At 39.3% G+C, this 19,812-nt stretch overlaps 1 protein-coding gene across 4 annotated transcripts in view; it reads left to right on the top strand.

Annotated features, from left to right (window-relative positions):
- The window catches only part of kiz (kizuna centrosomal protein), a 122,118-nt gene that overhangs the window by 50,325 nt on the left and 51,981 nt on the right, over window positions 1-19,812 (top strand). For all 4 annotated transcript variants that reach the window (XM_055638983.1, XM_055638982.1, XM_055638981.1 and 1 more), the window contains exons 6-8: window positions 4,484-4,859; window positions 17,405-17,539; window positions 19,211-19,375. In XM_055638983.1, coding sequence (XP_055494958.1) covers window positions 4,484-4,859; window positions 17,405-17,539; window positions 19,211-19,375 — 676 coding nt within the window. The remainder of the gene's footprint in view (window positions 1-4,483; window positions 4,860-17,404; window positions 17,540-19,210; window positions 19,376-19,812) is intronic.

The raw sequence follows: 19,812 nt of genomic DNA, 5'->3' as shown, positions 1-19,812 counted from the left end.
GTACTGTAGTACAGGCAGCATCTCTGGACAAAAGGAATAGGTGACGTTTCAGGTCGAGACCTTTCTTCAGACTGTGGCAGAACTTCTGTTACAAAGACATGATTTGGCATTTCCCATTTGCATTACCATGAGCTGAAAGTCATCTGTTTAACTTTGTATGGAACTTAAATAACCTGTTGTTGAGAAGTAGGAGTATCTTTGTGCAGAATTTAATTCAGCATTTGCATGCTTTTATTAAAAGCTGTAATGGATAGTCCAGATGTGAAATGCTGGAAGCTATTAGTTCTTTTTTAGTTGCCAAATACATGGCAATTTTACATTAATTCAAAAAATTAATAAGATCACTGGTCAAGCCACTTTGGAGATATTTTACAGCATTGAGTAACTATAAGTGTAAGCACTATTTAACCACAAGTTTGGAGAGCAATGGAAATTGGAAAATAATCTATTCAGTGGATTTGGAAACATCTTTAGAGTGAGTCAGAGGAATTGTGCCTCCCAATTGTCCAGGATATATTGCACTGAAGTCCACGGATAAGAATTTTGAAATGGAGACATTGGTTGATCAAAATCCAATCCAGATCAGCATGCGTGGAACTTGGCCTGGATAAAATGCAGATAGGCAGTGGTATGTTGAATGGAGCTCATGAAGTGTGAGGAATGAGAGAGTAGTATGAGAGAACCAAAAGCATGGATGAGTGGATCATCGCCAGGTGGACTGAGACAAGACAGAGGTATGCATTGTTATGTAGGTGGAAAGAGTACATTCAGAGAGAAATTCAGTGGGTCAGAGGCAGCATCTCTGGAGAACATGGATAGGTGATGTTTCCAGTCGAACCCTTCTTCCAACCCAAAACATCACCTATCCATGTTCTCCAGAGATGCTGCTTGGCCCATGAGATACTCAAGCACTTTGTGTCCTTTTGTGTAAACCAGCATCTGCATTTCACGGTTTCTAAATTCTGTCAGCAACCTAGTTCACTCAGATTTGGAGTTAATCAAGAGTGATTGAAGTTTGTGATGGAGAATGAAGCCAATGGCTTTGGTATTATTATTTATTTGGAGAAAACTGCCGCATCTCAGTTTGGGTATCAGGCAACAGGGACAGCTGTAGATCAACAGATATTTTGATGATGGAGAGTTATTTCATCATCAAAAGTGAGCATGTAGAAATCAGAGAATCCCAAGAGTAAATCCTTCATAGAGAGACAATTGGGTTAAAAAAAATGCATAGGTTGCAAGTGGTCTAAATTAGGTGTTATTAAATTGTTTGCAAATTATTACAAATAAAAGCTCACAATGAGTAATATCAATTTTGTAGGCATTTCAGCAAAAGGTCATATTATTAAATACCAGCATGATTAAGATATCTCAACTAAAGGAAAATGAAGCAAGCAGGCAACTAGACAGAATAAATAAAATTATCTTATGGATGTTGGCACTTGTAACTTCGGATAAGGACACAATCTGAAACAGTCAAAATTCACTTTTGCAGTCAAACTCTAAAGAATCTGTGGATCAATTTATCTTATTGCCACCAGATATTAGTAACAGATTTCATTTTCAAGCCTTGTCCGCTATCTTATACTGTACCCTTTCATCAGTGATACATTCTTAAGACAATTAAAATGATGTATTTAACATAAACCGACAGAACACTTCATGCATCCGCCTTGGACGTGAGCAAATACATTTGTTTTACAGGAGGTGGCGCTGCAGGAAAATTTGTGAGAAAATCACCTAACTTCGAAATATACACGTCTACCTTAGATACATACATCCTGTATTAACCTATTCTCTACATTTTGTTAATTGAGAAAGTAATATCATTTTTAAGCTGTTTCTGAAAACTAAGAACTGAAAGACATTGTTTTTTCCTTAATGGCAACATGGTCATATTTGAGACAGTCAATATTGATTTTCGGACTTCTTGCCTACATTGCCCACTTAAGATGTTCTATTGCAGTTGTCTTGCAGTAAACCATAATGTAAGTCACTCTTGGTCTTGTGTTCACAATGATCTTCACCTCGAGACGAACACTGTGTTGCACTCTCTTGTTATGCCTTCCTTTTTCATCCTATTTGCATCCATTTAAATGATCTTTGACAAAACAAATCGCAATCAGCAGCAGCAGACCTGCTAGGACAATTCCATGACCTGTTTCTCTCTTCCTAAGCTCCATGTTCTACATTTGCTCCTCTCAACCCCAATCTCTTCCCAATTAACCTCCATTCTGCTTCTCCATTACCATTTTCGTTCTTGTCCTCTCATATCCCATCACACTTTGTTCCCCCCTCCTTTCTCTTTGTCTCCTTTTCCCACTCCTTCTAACATTTTTCAACTCCTTTCTATTCTTGTCTCTCCCATTGCAAAATAGTCTGGAATGTCAAAATACCTTGCACATTCTCCTATGTATTTACTTTGACTCTTGAGGTACAAACGGTTCTTCTCACTAATCGTACATGAGCTGAACATTGCTCTTGATCGTGACTTTCCAAGTGGAAGTTGAAGGGCCAGTCTGGCATCATGGAATCCTTACAGCTGAATTGATTTTGTACCTTAAAATGAAAGTACAATGTATTGGAGATAGGTCAGTCTGAAGAAGAGTCCCAACCCAAAATGTCACCTATCCAGAGTTGCCGTGTGATCGGCTGAGTTACTCCAGCACTTTGTGTCCCATTGGAGACAACCTTTAGTCTGGATAACAAATCAGTGTAGTACATTAATTCCTCAGTAACAAACTGACTTACTAAAATATAGTATTTAAATTCCCTTGGTAATTTTTACTCTTAACCCCACTCCCATCCTCCCCAAAAGGTCACAAACTGCTAGAGTAACTCAGCAGGTTAGGTAGCATCTGGCACTTGATCCAAAATTTCACCTATCTATGTTATCCAGAGATGTTGCCTGACCTGCTGAGTTACTCCAGCACTTTGTGTCTTTTTGTGTATTAACCAGCATCTGCAGTTCTTTGTTTCTCCCATCCTCAACGCCAGCTTCAAGTCAATGACACTTAATGTGCATTGCCGTCTGAAATCTCGGCCAATGAAAGATATTAGTCAAAAGGTCAGTACCAGGCTGCTAGCCATTTGACGTTGACAGACTTTGGTCTTAACTTTGATTGTCTGCATACAGATCTTCATCTGTTTGCTTCCATCATGGGTTGCTGTACACCATCTGAACAGAAATCCTATCTGACTTTTCACACTGCATTCCTGCAAAATTATTTGCAGTGCCCTTAATGCGGACCCAATTTACAGTACATCAGTATAATGGCAGTCATGGTGGTGCAGCGGTATCGTTGCTGCCTTACAGCAAAATGCGGAGCCAGAGACCCGGGTTCGATCCCGACTACGGGTGCTGTCTGTATGGAGTTTGTACGTTATCTGCGTGGGTTTTCTCCAAGATCTTCAGTTCCCCCCCCCCCACTCCAAAGACGTACAGGTTTGTAGGTTAATTGGCTTGTTAAATGTAAAAATTGTCCAGTGCTGAGTGATGCTCTACCTGGAGCTTTTCAGCGTACTACATCCAGATCCAGTTAATTTGTCAATTTTAAATATATGTGTGATTTTTTTTTACCTTTCTTACTTAGAACATAGACTACATCCAAATTGTTGAGTCAATCTGAACAAACTACACCTGTATCTGAAGTACAAATGCACAGAAGCATTTGATAAGGTTCCCTGATAGAAACTCTAAACAAGTAGTAAATGTTCAGCATTCAGTCACCTTTTGATGTTGGGTACTAATTAAGCCACAGCCAGGAAATAGAACTAGACATAATTAATGTTCTGTGTTGAATTATTACTATTTATGTTTAATGTTTTATGTTTACTTTAATTGCTATTACTATCAATGTTTAATGTTTTATGTGTCATTCCTAACTGTCACTGGATGTCATGTTGCCACTTGCGGGCGGAGCACCAAGGCAAATTCCTCGTATGTGAATACTTGGCCAATAAACATTCATTCATTTATGAACAGGTTCTAAGAGGAGATGTTTCACAATATCTCAGTTTTTCACCCGATATAATTAATGATTTCCCTGATGGGAAGTACACACTGGATGCTGGTATAACTCAGCGGGTCAGGCAGCACCTTTGGAGAAAAGCAGTAGGTGACATTTGGGATCCTTCAGAAACCTTCTTCAGATCTGAAATGCCACCTACTACTTTTCTTCAGAGATGCTGTTACTCCAGCATTTTGTGTCAATCTTCAATGTAAACCAGCATTTGTAGTTCCTTCCTACACACTTTGTGTTCTACTCTCATTTTTTAAGAAACTTACTCTGTGTGTGTGAGCAGACTCAGTTGCTTGTTAATTACATATGTCAAGTGGGTATATAACCTTCTCACTTTTGAAGTGCAAAGCAAAATCTCTAGAGGACTTGGGCGTGAGGAAAGTTTAAATGTGACAGTAAAATATTACAGGAAGTGTTCAGACATTATCATTTCATAATAATCAATTGTTTTGTTTTTACAGAATCAAAAAATTGCCAGAATCAGAATAAGGATGCAGCCGAGGCTCTGAAATCAAGAGAGGATGTGCAGAGACTGGCAGATGAGCTGTATAATTCAGAAAGTGGTGCAAGTACTTCTGGTAGCAGTGAAGAATTGCACATGGAGGAATGTCTCGAAGACCCTTATGCTTCCGTTCAATATCCTAAAACAACTGTAAATGGTAATTTAGTAAAGAGCAACAAGTCACCTTTTACCAAAGATGAAAGGACTTCATCTTCCAAAAAAGAACACGGTGTGCATTCCATAACTCTGCCACCAGTAATAGACGGTGGCAAATCAGTGAACAGCACTCTTTGTGGAGAACCACATGGACCCCCAGAACAATCCCAGAAAGATGAGTAAGTATTGTTCTATCATATATATATACAAAGTAAGAGTACCTGTATTATATCTGTAAATATTTATTTAAATAATCTGCAATAATTTTTAAAGGTGGTTTCAAATCATGTTGTTATTAAAAAATATAGTTATCCAAAGAAAAACAGATATGTTACCTGTGCAGTGGTTCTCCGCTGATTGAGATTGCTGCGACCTCAACTTCTCCCAGCTTCTTTGGAGGAAGATGGACTGACGATGTTTCAGGTTGAGAACTGAGGGGTCCCAACCTGAAATGTCATTTGTCCTTTTCCCTCCACAGATGCTGCTTGACCTGCTGAGTTCCCCCAACAGTTTTTTTTTTTTTTTTTTGCTCAGGATTACAGCATCTGCAGTGTCTTGTGTCCCCCTCCCCTATTTTCTTGGTGTTATAAGGATATAAGAACATAAGGAATAGGAGTAAAATTCTCTATTTCGGCCCATCAAGTCTACTCCGCCAGTCATTGCATCTGCATTGAAGCAGTGCATAAAGGAAGGGCCTTCCTTGAACAAGGCTGACTCAATAATACCTGATTCCAAGAGCAATATGGTTTTGAGAATGCTGCACAATGACATTTTAAGGTGCTATTGCAGGCAGCAAAATGTGCTTGCTATAATCTGCTGTTGAAACAACCACATAAGGCTTTACACAAGTCAACCACGGAAGAATTAGCCTTCTCATTGGAACCTCAGTGCAAGTTTTCCAACTGTTTCTGTGGACTCTTCATGATGAGAAGGGTCAATTTGCATCAAATATCTATTGTCATCATAAATAGAAATTAGAAAGCTTTTCAAATCTAAATTGCTATATTGGAGCCACCACATAGAAACATAGAAATTAGGTGCAGGAGTAGGCCATTCGGCCCTTCGAGCCTGCACCGCCATTCAATATGATCATGGCTGATCATCCAACTCAGTATCCCGTACCTGCCTTCTCTCCATACCCTCTGATCCCCTTAGCCACAAGGGCCACATCTAACTCCCTCTTAAATATAGCCAATGAACTGGCCTCGACTACCCTCTGTGGCAGCGAGTTCCAGAGGTATTAAAAGCAATAAATACATTTGTGGAATTCAAATTTATGTTTGTATAGCATTCTTCCAGCTGGCACTGTAACATGACCAGCACCTCATCAAATTGAAGCCCTGTTCTTCAATTTAGAAAGATTGCTACATAATTTGCCCTACCCAGTTATTTTGTTCATTTACTTGTTAATTATAATTTCCCATCATTTCCCAAAGCATATTAGAAGTCAGCACCCGTAATGCTATCATTTGTGGTAATGTCTCCACCATTTTATATCCTTCCTAGTACAGTGAGGTCATTTTAAGGATCTGCTGACAGATGGAATTCTTGACCATCAAGCTCTCAACTGGGAACTCTGACAAAAGTGGTTGCAGATTAGAAATAAAAGACATGTAGCAATTTTACTCGTAGATGCTCATTGTTGACTAGTGAATAATAACTACCTGGCACATTTAATTGGCATATTATTGTTAGCTATTCTCCAACATGATCTTCTGTCCCCTCACAACTCGTTTTGCTTTACTATTGTGCAGAGATTAGCATGGGGTCATGGAGAGATTAGCATGCAGTTTGATTGCCTTTTTGAAAGTATACATTTGAATATTAAGTAAAGATGGAATGACCTAGATTTGCATGTTCTCTTAATATTCACATGTATATGTTCTTGGAAAATGATCAAACACTGACTATTTTCATTAGTCTGCATTCCCTATCTTACTCCAAAATTGATATGTATGTGCCTGTCACCACTGTTCCCTTAGCCAGTTCACAGGCCGAAACTAATGTCTTGTACGAGAATGATCCCAGGAATGATTGGGTTAACATATGATGAGCATTTGAAGGGACTGGGACTGTACTCGCTCTTTGAAATGTACAGAATCGTGAAAGGATAAACACAAAATGCTGGAGTAACTCAGCGGGACAGGCAGCATCTCTGGATCCCATTGCTTCTATCCTGAGATGCTGCCTGTCCCGCTGCTTGCGGGCTTGAGTTGGGTAGGCTGCAATTTTTTTCTTTATAGCATAGGAAGCCTTATTGAGGTATACAGATCATGAGGGCCATGGATAAAGGGGGGGGGGGGGGGGGGGGGGGGGGGGGGGGACAGCGGAACTGGCAACATCTCTGGAGAGAAGGTATAGGTGACGTTTCGAGCTGAGACCCTTCTTCAGACCATGATTTGTTCAGGGTCTTATATTGGTTCTATCCAAATGGTAATGAAACCAATGGGCATGTCATCTACCCTGCTTTTCCTAAATAAAGTGTACAAACTGGGGAGTTATGGAGCTAACCCTGGGAATTCCATGTTCTACAATTTCACATCGTTGCACACAGACATGATTCCTGTTCAGAGTCTTGAGATGGTTTTGAGATATTGTTCAACAAAGGGCCCATTTTCTATCATTAGAAAACTAAACAAGTTTCTTAATGAACCCTGTTAAACAATCCTCACTTTCAAAGTAATATAATATCTCTTCAGTATTCCTGGCACCACTGTAGTGTCATGATGTGGCTTTCCTAGGTATATATGCTTTTGCATCTTCATACATGGGTAGAGAGGTGGTTTCAGTTTAGTTAAAGTACACTGCAGAACAGAGCACAAACGTAGACTGGGCGATCGTTTCGCTGAACACCATCTCTCAGTCTGCTTGGACCTACCTGATCTCCTGGTTGCCAAATACTTTAATTCTTTAGTATTGCACTAACAACTGGTGCGAATAAAATGGCTAATTTTCCTGAATGAGCCCTTGCCACCTACTATTGTGTTTTCCATTCACCCTCATTAGATACATTTGCATGAACAAGCCAGAACAAGCAATGACCACAAAGCTGTTCCTGAAAGTTTTAATCTACATCGGCATTCCTTCCCTTGTTTTGTCAAAGCAATAACACAAAATGATAACTAAAATAGGACAAGAAAATGTAATACTTGGAAATATTTTAAATTAAAATCATGAAACCAGGCTCAGATTATCGCGGACTCCGGTGGAAGGTGGCCGATTCAGAGGTCCAGGCCGCTGCGGATGTTCTCCCGTTCGACGTCGTGGTTCCATTGTTTCTGGCGAGAGGGCCTGAACATCGGGTCGCCTGTAGCGGCGACTATAGGGTGCTCGGGAGGCCCCGACCATGGGTGAACATTGGGGAACATCAGTGAGGAGGTTGACTGGACTTTGGCCCACAGTGGACTGCTGTGGGGGTTGTTGTGTTGTGGAACTGTGTTTTTGGGGTTTTTTTTTATTTTACATGACTGTAAGGGAAAGGATTTTGTTGTTGACTGGATTTTTTTGGTTCCTTCCCTCACAGTGGCCGCCAGGCCTGGCTGCTGTCGGGGGGAGCTACCGGAGTGAAGGAAGTCGGCGGGCCGGATGTGAAAAATAAATACGCCTGTGGACTACTGTGGCCTCATTCGGTCGGGGGCCGTAGGTTGCCGACCCCTGATCTAAAATGTATGTTTTAATGTTTTCTATATCGGGTTGGTAGCCTTTTTTGTATGACTTTTGTAAGGGTCTAAAAGAGAATTCCTTGTTGTCATCTTAATTGAAGACAATGACATAATCCCGCCCTCATCCCGCCCCGGATGTCAGGCATCAAATTTTTTCCAAAGCCAGAGTTCGGCGCTCGGCGTACCAACGGACCCCGATGTGGGCGCTCCCCGGCCGGACAATCCCAAACCTGACAATTGTCCAGACACGCCCGTGCAGGCTTTGACCTCGACGCTCGCTCCGCAATTGTGGCCACCAGCACAGGCCTCCTTGCGTCCTTGCATCACCGCGCCTGGGCGCCTCGGGCCCGGGAGCTACCGGAGATGAAGGAAGTCTGCGGGCCGGATGACTACAGAAAAATAAATACGCCTGCGGGCCGGATGATTTCGGGTTACGGGCCTCATTCGGTCGGGGGCCGTAGGTTGCCGATCCCTGGTCTAAAATGTATGTTTTAATGTTTCTCTGTATGTTTTTATGTGGGGGGTGAGAGGGGCAATAGGGGGAAACCGTTTTCAGTCAATTACCTCGACGGAGATGTGATCTTTCTCTGTCCCCTTCCCGTGGCCTAACAACTGGATTGGTGCGGCCTTTCCTGGAGTTCGGTCTGCGGCTTCAAGCCGCAAGCGCGGCGCAGACTTACCATCGCGGAGCCTGCGATCCTCTGCCGAGGATCACTGTGGAAGTGCTTCAACCGAGGGGCTTGTGGACTTCAACACCGTGAACCGTAGTCTCCGGTAAGAAAAGGCCAACTCTGGAGCTCCCTGCTGCGGAGCGTTTCCGTTCCGTCCTGATGCCGGAGCCTCCTTCATCCCGACAAGAGGGCTTTAACATCGGGCCGTCGGCAGAGGCAATGCTGAGGGTTCAAGGCCCCGACCCTGACCACCACGGGTGAACAAAGGAGGAAGATGAGTGAACTTTATTGCCTTCCATCACAGTGAGGAATGTTGATTGCACTGTGGTGGATGTTTATGTTAAAATTATTGTGTATTGCTTTTTTTATCTGTATGGCTGTATGGTAACTCAAAAATCACTGGACCTTAATTGGTGCATGTGACAATAAATGTGAACTTGAACTAAAATGTAACGTATTACTTTCCCGCTTTCAACTTAATAGCCTGCTGGATCATGCACACTCTAACAAACACTGGGAAAAATCAGCAAGCTCTGGCTCTGGCTTTCTCACTTGACTCCACATGGTCTTAATTTAGTTTAGGATGCAGTGCGAAAACAGGCCCTTCGGCCCACCGAGTCCATGCCGGCAAGTGATCCCCGCACACTAGCACTATCCTACACACACTGGGCACAATTTACATTTATACCAAGCCAATTAGCCTACAAAGCTGTACGTCTTTGGAATCATGTGGCAGAGTACAGCCATGGAATCACTAGTGGAGCTCAGCCAGTGACTCTGGCATTTCCACTTTTCTGCAGATGTGCTGACAGCGGCCTGCGGTTTCTGTGGAGAATTGATATCAAAGCTCAACAAAACCCCTTTCCACAGTGATGGTTGGAAACCTTTGGCTGATATATCAATGGAATAAGTGGATATATTTAATGTGTGGGAACACATTAGAAATGTTACAGCTAAGCACAGCCTGCTGACTCCTCGACCACAGAATGCATTCTGCCCAGAAGTGGATTGGTAATTTAAATATTTTAAAAGAGTTTGGTAGGATTCACTGAATTTCTAGGAAACCCAGATGTCCAGGCTAAAACTATCTGTAAGATAAGATAGATTTACCTCTGGCCATCTGGATTTCTTAGACCTTAGAAGATCCGTCAATTGGAGAGAAGAACAGACAACTTGGGGAAGAAGTTAGATGCTTTTCCCCTTTCCACAGTCCCCCCCAAAAGGCTCTCCACAATCAGCCATACCTCACCATCCCCCTTCCAAGCTTGAGACTCAGACACCTTCCTACCCGCCCTCTATTCCTTGAAGCGCAGCAGAATGAAGGGTGATCTTATAGAAATGTACAAAGTCATGAGAGGAATAGATTGGGTAAATGCACAGTCTCTTGCCCAGGGTAGGGGAATTGAACCAGAGGACATAGGTTTAAGGTGAACGGGAACAATTTAATAGGAATATGAGGGTTAACCTTTTCACATAAAGGTTGGTGGGTGTATGGGACAAGCTGCCGGGGGAGGTAGTTGAGGCAGATGCCATCGCAATGTTTAAGAAACATTTAGACTGGTACATGGAAAGGATCAGGTGGGACATGGTAGATGCGACATGTGGGCAAGTTGGGCTGAAGTCCACACTATAGCTCCTTCCAATGACACTAGCAAAAGTGGGCAACTTACCTGCTTTGGCTTGTCACAACGGGAGTAAATGCTGCTATCCAACCAGAATCCAATCTTGTCAACTAGGCTGACTTTCAGATGGTGAATGGTCAAAGGGAAGGTTCTGAAGTTGTGGAGCTAAGACTGCTCATTTCACTGTGAAGTTCAAGAGGCCAGTGTGTGCATGTGCATTGTGGAGACAGTGTGCAGGTTTGGGAACACTTTGACTTGGAACTGATGCACTCGTGTTCTGCAGTATTTTTTACTGTAATCCACAGATTTTAGAGTAACAGTAGGCTTTGTCCCTTTGAAGGAAATATAGTTGCTTGAAATTTAACTACCTGCTCTCCTATCCCCTAGCTCATATCCCCACCACCGACTTTCCCAGTCTTGTTTCTTTGTGTTCTCTTTGTCACTCAATTTGCCCTTCTTGCCTACTTCATAATGAAACTCTCGGTAGCCAATGTTAATTTGCTAAAATTGAGACACTGTACCTTAAAACAGATCTAACAGTTTGTAGCTAATGTTTTTCAAATGCACGCTGATTTAATATGCAGCAGTGAAGCCAAGTCTGGTGACTTGAAAATCATATATATGCAAGTTATATGAATGGGAATAAAACCTGAGAATTTTTGCTGCACTTTTAAATAATATTTATTTATATAAAAACATGCCCAACAATATAAAAATAAAGAAAAATCCAGGGATTAAAAAAAATCTGATATAAAATATCTTTTGCAGGTTTTATTTTTTCTCATTTACTGCAAAATCTTTCTTAATTTACTTACGTATGATTGATGATTATTTAATTATTCAATTACACACACAAAGTGATGGGATTCTACTGTTATTCTACACAACCAAGCAGTTCATTGTAATATCGTTCTGAGAAAGATATTTAGTTTCACGAAATATATGGATGTTTCACATCAAGATGTATGAATGTTGACGATATCACTTCCAGTCTTTTGTAAATGATACGCTATGTATCTTTAGTTAAATATCAATGATTATAAAAGTAAAATTAAAACAGCCCTAATGTTCTCCATTTTCCTCACAATTACTTGCTTCAAGCTGCTTCATTGTAGTCTGTCAAATGGTTCTGTAGGGCTTCAGATCCGAGTGCACCATGGCAACAGAATCTAAATATATCACTTGAAAGGTTCAATCTCCAGCATGTTTTTTTGTGTAACAGAGCCAGGGTTAGGCTTGATGCCAAGGACCAGAAATAATTTGATGACAATCCAACAATTAAACTAAATCTGAGAGATAGAGACAGAACAGGGGTGTAGTCCTGGCTGCATTTGAGAGACTAACAATACTGTGGGCTTGATGCACACAACACATTCAGTTTGTTAAAGGTCTCTTTGAAGAGGACTGACAAATAAAGAGTATAGAAATGAGATGACTGCTTTGAGGCCCATGGTAAAGGAAGAAAGACCAAGCTTTTGCCCAAGCTTCTTCAGCAGCATTGAAGAGGACTTAGCACAGATGGATTGTCTACTGCAGAATGTAACAGATATAATTCAAGCTGTCAGCTTAATCAGGATGTTACCAGGAAGCAACCTGATGAAGAGAAGGATCCCTTGTTTCCTGACCTCTAACCCTCAGCCCATTACAGATTGTCATACATTCTGTTTTTTCTTTATATTGGTTTCTCTTTTTTCTTCCTCTTGTTGCCATTCTGTTTTCATGCTGCTGTTTCATTTGTAACACACAATTGCCTCCAGTGTGGACCACCCAGATTTTACCATGGGCCGGTGGTGGGTGGGGGTGGAAGTGATATGCTTTTAAGGATGAATGAGCCAAGTAGTATGAGAAATATTAGGACGATTAAGGGTAGTGGATGCGTAGTACAAAAAAAAGACGTAAAACTTTCTTGGAACATTGTCGGGATTGCCATTTTATGTTTAATCCACGGAGTGAAACATTCACTTCAACGTTTTTAAAAATGAACATATTACAGGTATTGTATGCATGGAAAAGCTGGGACCACATATTATGCAACAAGATGTGGCAGAATGATAAAAAACAGTCTAAAACTTTAACGTTATAACTTTTTTCTAAATATCTTGGGACCCTGGGTGAGAAGTGTACTGAATGCTTGCTGTTTGTTTGTTTATCTCATGGGTACTTGTACTCTTAAGAAAAAGTTTATAGAGAGAACTGTCACTAAAGTGCCTATGATTTTTTTCAGTGATCTTTTATGAATGGCAAATTGTCAATGATAAAGATAAAAATAGACAAAGTTGTAAAGTTTAATTTTGTAAAACAAGGTTAAAATGTTTTTTTCATACATGTGTTTGATACAGGCAGTTGGCATGCAATAGATGTGTACAATTTGTATATTGATATTAGCATTGATTGTTCTTCCACCACCAATGGCCACTATTTCCCCTCATTTGCAGGTCTTGCTTTGATTGATATTTCTGTTAACTAGAGATAAACTGTGCAGTACTAATTATCACAATAGGTGTTTTGGATCAAAAGACTCAAGTGAAGGAGCATTTTGTTAGTCATAAGATGGAGAATTGAGGAAAGTGCCGTAGAAAAGCTAATGGTAGCAGCAAGAGTAGCTTTTGAAGAGCGAAATGGAGCAGTGTAAGTAAGAGAGGCCAGTAGGACCAAGAATAGATATAGAAACATAGAAAATAGGTGCAGGAGTAGGCCATTCGGCCCTTCGAGCCTGCACCGCCATTCGATATGATCATGGCTGATCATCCAACTCAGTATCCCGTCCCTGCCTTCTCTCCATACCCCCTGATCCCTTTAGCCACAAGGGCCACATCTAACTCCCTCTTAAATATATGGCCTCAACTGGCCTTCTGTGGCAGAGAATTTCACAGATTCACCACTCTCTGTGTAAACAATGATTTTCTCATCAATCTCATATAATAGGCAAAATATTGGATGAAGAGATAAATATCAGTGCTAGGTGGACCATGTGACGGGTGAAACATTAGGAACAGGAGCAGGAGCAGGAGCAGAAATAGTTTGTCCTCAAGAATGTCCTGCCATTCAATATGATCTGGTTGATCTGCCCCAAGCCTCATCACCTATACAAGTTCTCAATTCTCAGAAGCATTTGTTGTTGGGTGTTCACAGTAGTACTTTGAGCCAAAGAATTGGTAGTGCAATGAAAGACAGCAGCATTATTTATTAGCAGAAAGTTAAAGAGTTCTTTATGGACAAGCAAGACTCTTCAAGACTGAACACAGGTTCTGATGGAGGAGACAGGGAATAGGAGGTATTCTATTGTATTCTTATGGAGAATGACAGACACTGCATTTTGAGATAGCTGAATCAAATTGATTATTAATAGGAAAAATATATTTGTTTTTTTTAGAAAGACAATTTTACTGATAGAAACATAAATTAATATTATGTTATCAAGGACCTTCTGTTTATATCTGAATTTTTGTAGTTTACTGTCAAAGGCTATTTCTGTTCTTCCCATTGTCCCAAAAAAGTACACCACTATTAAATGGTGAATGCGACATTTTGACAATCTGTTTGATTCTAAATTTGATAACTAAAATTCTCAATGTGAATCTCTATTCGTTTTTGTTTGAAACGTAAACATTTACCTCAATCGTGGATTATCAGTTGCTTTGATGAGAAATGGGAATTCACGTTTTCATGTACTTAGTGAAATAATGTTGGGGGTATGCACAGCATATTACATGCAGATTAGAAACATGTTTAATTTATTATTGTACAACTATATTTTCCAAGCATAAATGTAGGAACAACTCAACAATTAGAAGTGTGTAAAGCTTGTATTTTTAATCTCTTGATAATGAACTATAATAAACCAAATGCTGAATGAGCCGTGATATTTATGCAGGGATCCCCCTCTGCACATTTACTTTGGGTACAGTCATTTGATTGCAGGTGTCAAAAATGTATTTGATTGGGAAAAAGCCCACAGCCTGTAGCACAAAAGCAATGAGGAGCAACATATTATCACCACCATACTATTGACTGATGGGACTTAAGCGTGTTAATTAGGCATTGACCGCACAATACAGTCATGCTTCTGCATCAGTGAATGTCAGGTAACTCTGAGACTGGCCCCATGTACGACTGGTCACTTTTGGGTGGATAACATGTTCAGTGAATATTATACAAAACCTAGGGTCAACTAAGGCAGCGTTTCTGTGCTGAGAATCTGGCCTTTACCTAACCTGAGAAAAAGTCAATAAAAATGTAAATAAATTTGCATGTGTATTTTAATTCATGATACTAGATGTGATGGTGCATTTATATATGGATGTTTAGAAGTTTAAAATGCAACACCTATCTTATAATTTGGAAATATATGTGCAAACAATTAGATTATAATACATGGGCTCGAGAATGGAGTGTATATGTTTATTTAATTCTAACGGAAAGGAGATGAAGAAGTATGTTATCTGTAATTACAATATTGTTTGTGCAAAGCTCAATAGTTAAATACAATATATTTTGTGGTCTTTCCTTCACAGAAGGTAAATATATTGTATCTGTGATTAATAGCAGTGCAATTATATATTACATCTCAAATTATCATTCAGAAAGTTTTCATTAGCAGTTTAGAATTATTGCACATGGAGAGTAGTTAATGCGAAGCAAAATATTTAGTTTCACTGCGCAGTTAACTCACGCAAGCTATTATGTACACCAGCTGATAACATATTGTAAAATCAGTTTTGTTCGCAAAATTAGGTTGCAATTGAAAGAACTACAAGTATTTATCAATCAACAGATTATATAGTTGCAATCAATTATCTGCTGAATATTAAACTATTTGATATCAAATGCATGTACACATAAAATATAATCTGTTACTGCTGTGTCTGTTAATATTCCTATTACACCATGTTTAATCCATATGTGATATGAATGCAATGCATTTTAAGAATCCATGTCTAGTATTTTGAATCAATCCACTAAGTATGTTTTATTTACGCACCATTCCGAGTGGTACAATTGAATTAGTGTTATGTTAAAATCATGACAGTAATATCTTCATTATCCATTGCTCCATTAAGCTTTATTTGGTGCTAAAATGTGTCCATTTATTATTGTTGGCTGGATGCTTGAGTGAGAAGGATGTAATTTAGTTACAGGAAAGTAATTCTTATATTGCAACTAAGAGAATGTGCCCTTGTGAATGTGGAAAGACAGTTTATATCCTCATATTGTTGGTACCAGACATGGTGTAAAAAGGACTGGTACTTCAAGGGCATAGAGAACTCAGCTTCAATGTCACTTCAAATATTTTTTTGGAGATGACCTTGGGAACCCGCCCTCAAACAAAATACACAGTTGCTGATGTTCAGCTTTCAATGATTCATTATTGCTAAAGTTAGATAAGTGCACACTTTGGATACTAAATGTATTTTATAGATTCAAAAAGCTATTCTGTTTTCACATTAGCTTTTTGTTTCACATCATATGGTCCAATTTGCAATCATATTTTTGATTCTGAATGGACTAACAAGGATCTATAGAAATGTATGAAAATGTGAAACCTTGCCCAGTTTCTTGGATCAAATAGCTATTCGCTTACTGGTACTTTCTGTCACAGAAGTACCCCAAGAAAAAGGTTATTTCTGAGAAAGTAAGCAGCGTGTTTTTTAGAAGTATTTCTGAAGAAAACAATATGCTTCAATATTTTTTAATAGCCATTGGTTAATTGTACGGATGTAGCAGAAGAATGAATGTCATAATTTGAGAATCAAAAAGCGAACTTATTTTTAACTTGTCTCCCATTAGAATAGAGAGAAAACTTTTCTTTTTAAACAGACTCATTCTGTCAAAATCAGTGATGAAACCAGAAACTACAAAGCTTTCAAAGAAGAAGATGAATTAAAAAAAGAAATAAATTGTGGGGCATGGGCTAGGGACAGGTAAATAGGTTAAGGTGGATACCATTTTAAGGCCTCTCACATAGACACGATGAGGAGAATGGTTTCCATCTGTGGTATGAAGTTCTTTGGTGCTTAGATTTTGATGTTTATTGGATGAAGCACCTCAGAGAAAAGGGCGCCACAAATCTCAACCATTTTTAGACTATTTAGATTATTGATTTGTACTACATGGGAAATATCAGCTTTTACTGGTTGAATAATTAATCTCTGAAACATATTCCCCTTAAGTATTGCCTTTGAACCGTGCTGAATGCTTAGCTTCAAAGCATGGACGGATACTTGAAGGAAAATGTACAATAGATATTTAACTGGAAGATTCACCAGGTAGACAGTCCCAAAACAACAGTAGCAGAGCCCGGCCTTCCTTTCTGGATTTTGAAGTAAATGAGTGACTAAAAGATAAAAATTAAAATAAAAACATTAAAACGGTAAGTCTCAGCTCCAAGGTAGACAAAAATGCTGGAGAAACTCAGCGGGTGCAGCAGCATCTATGGAGCGAAGGAGATAGGCAACGTTTTGTGTTTCCAATATGTATTTTTTTTTCATCTTTCAGACTACAATTCATATACTTTAATATATAAACAACTATTAATAAGGCATTGACTTTTGATCAGGTAACATACTTATCTCTTTCATCCATAAAAACTGTGTGATGTCCTATTGTACATATTGACAAAAATGCAATTGTCCTCATTTGTAAGAAGGTTTAAGGTTAATTACTATATTTTATGATGCCAATTTACCTTTCTACTATTTTATATAAATGTTTGATTAAATAACATGAATAAATATTATCATGAACTTGATTTTTTCATTTTTATCTGCAGAGAGTGCCTTTCATTTGAAGGGTTTTGTCACTTACTTCACTCAATAGAAGATGCTGTAGGGGGAAGAAAGGCTACCTATTCAGAACTGTATCATATTTCTGCAATAAGTATTGAAAAACTGAAGGAAATCACAAGGTGATTATAAATCTGCTAAAAATGTAGTGCCAGAAATCAGTGTTTGCTCGTGTAAATGTTGCTTTTTTTTCAAGATATAATATAAACTGTCTGCCTAATATCTAGATCCAGGAATAGAAATGTATCAATTTTAAAGTTCTCACAGTTAATACATTAGTTCATAAATTCCACAACAGCACTGCTGACAATATTTTGTCAATAGTTGAGTAAACAAAATTACTTATCACACAAAATGAATACATTAATCGGACTTTATTATACACAGAAGTATGCATGATTATGTATTCTAAATTGACTAATTAATTAAAAGAAATATTTGTTTCTTTGAACACTCTAACTGTTATACCTCCATTGCTCTGGTTGTTTCTGTGCATTCTGATGGTGAAAAAAAGCATTGACTTTGCAATACCGACAGAGGAAGAACAACGAACATGCATACTAACAAACAAATTAGGAGCAACATTAACTTGTTTGGGCTCTTCAGCCTGCACCTGCATATATTAATGGCTGATCTAACTGTCCCCTCAAATGCACAGTCTAATAACCATTTTCACAACCCTTTTCACAAATCTATCTGCCTCTGCTGCAGACTGCTTCTGCCATCCTTGGATGAAGAGAGTAAGAAGATTGACAATTAGAAATAAAAAAACGTTCTCTGTCTGAATTGGTAGATCATTATTTTTAAACAATTACCCATGATTGTAGATTTGTTCAAAATAAGAAACGTCTTCCCCACAGTCACCTTGTCAAGACCTCTCAGGATCTTGTATGCTTCAAACGTATCTCCATTCTTCCTCTCCCCCCCAACTCTTCACTCCCTCTTTTCACTCTCTCGCTCTTCACTTTCACTCCCACCCTCTCTCCCTCTCTTTCCACTTCCTCTTCTTCTGCCTGTTACTCCCCCACTCTTTCTTTCCTTGTCCTCTTTCAAGAACATGGAACAGGACAGCTGAAGAATAGACCCTTCAGACCATAATGTCTGTGTCGGACATGATGCAGAGATCATCTCTTATAGACAATAGACAATAGGTGCAGGAGTACAAACTAATAACATTAACAAATGATTACGCACATACATATCCAATCAGGTCATTAACAAATACTGTATAAGGGGACAATTTTATCATCTTATGGACAGATGATGGACAGCTCTGTCATCCTATGATTATCTGACTGCCTCTTTCGTGTCTCTGAGCCAGAACAATGGCCCTAGTATTCATTGACCTTGTGTATCCAGCTTGAACTGCTTCTACTGATAATCAAAGAACCAACTAGTTAGTTCTATCTCTGAGACCGCTGAAATGGAATGTAATCAAGCCCCACAATAACTAGTCAGTTATCTATTTTGTAAAATATCTACTTGTGCATTTCTACAAGTCTATGTTTGCAATGCTCATTACAAACTGGATACTTCTCATAACTTGATCTACAATTGTACATACACTTTTGTTTTATCTCTGTCATAGTAGTACAACAGTAAATTATGTTCTTTTGTTATTTTGTTGGCAAATTGTATTCTGTCTAAATTATGCACGGTGAATGATTAGACTTTGAGAATAAACAATAATTGTTCAACTGTTGCCTCAGAATTGTTGACCAATTGGTACCATACATATTTGCCACTTATTGGTTGCGTTGATTACATTTCAGATTTATCAATTTCTTTTACAGGATATGCAACAGGAAAGGCAGTTTGAACAAGGAAAGCCTAGAAGCCTGTGGAGCAGTTGTTCTTCACCAGCTCAGGGAACTGTCACGGGGTTCTTCAAATGGCGCTCTGTTTCCTGACGAACTTTTGAATAAGTGCTGCGAAGCAGTTGATGAAATTAATTATAGGTATAGTCAGCCGAAGAATTTAAAAATAAACCAAAACTACTAGAGCAAAATAATCATGTATTGTCTTTCCGCTGACTGTTTAGAATGCAACAAAAGCTTTTCACTGTACTTTGGTGCATATGACAATAAACTAAACTTAAACTCAAAGCTTAAAGTCAGTGAGTCAGGCAGCATCTGTAGAGGAAATGGGCAGAGGACAAAATGTGGGGTCGGGATCCTTTTTCAGATGTAGGTAGTGGGGGGGGGTGGGGGTTGGTGTGGGAGGGGAGAGGCGCAGAAGCAGGAAAAAAGGCGTGGGTGGAGCAAAGCATGGGAAGTAATAGGCGGGTAGATGTGAGAGTTGGGAGGGGGGGGGGAGAGATTGGTAGATGGGTTAAGTAAATAAGTAAAGGGTAGAGGGCTTCTTTTGTACTTTGCTGTTGCCCATTATACTGACC

This window comes from Leucoraja erinacea, chromosome 8 (assembly GCF_028641065.1).
Source record: "Leucoraja erinacea ecotype New England chromosome 8, Leri_hhj_1, whole genome shotgun sequence".
Classification (NCBI taxonomy): Eukaryota; Metazoa; Chordata; class Chondrichthyes; order Rajiformes; family Rajidae; genus Leucoraja; species Leucoraja erinaceus.
The sequence above is the reverse complement of the archived record's forward strand: the minus strand, read 5'-3'. Positions and strand labels throughout refer to the sequence as shown.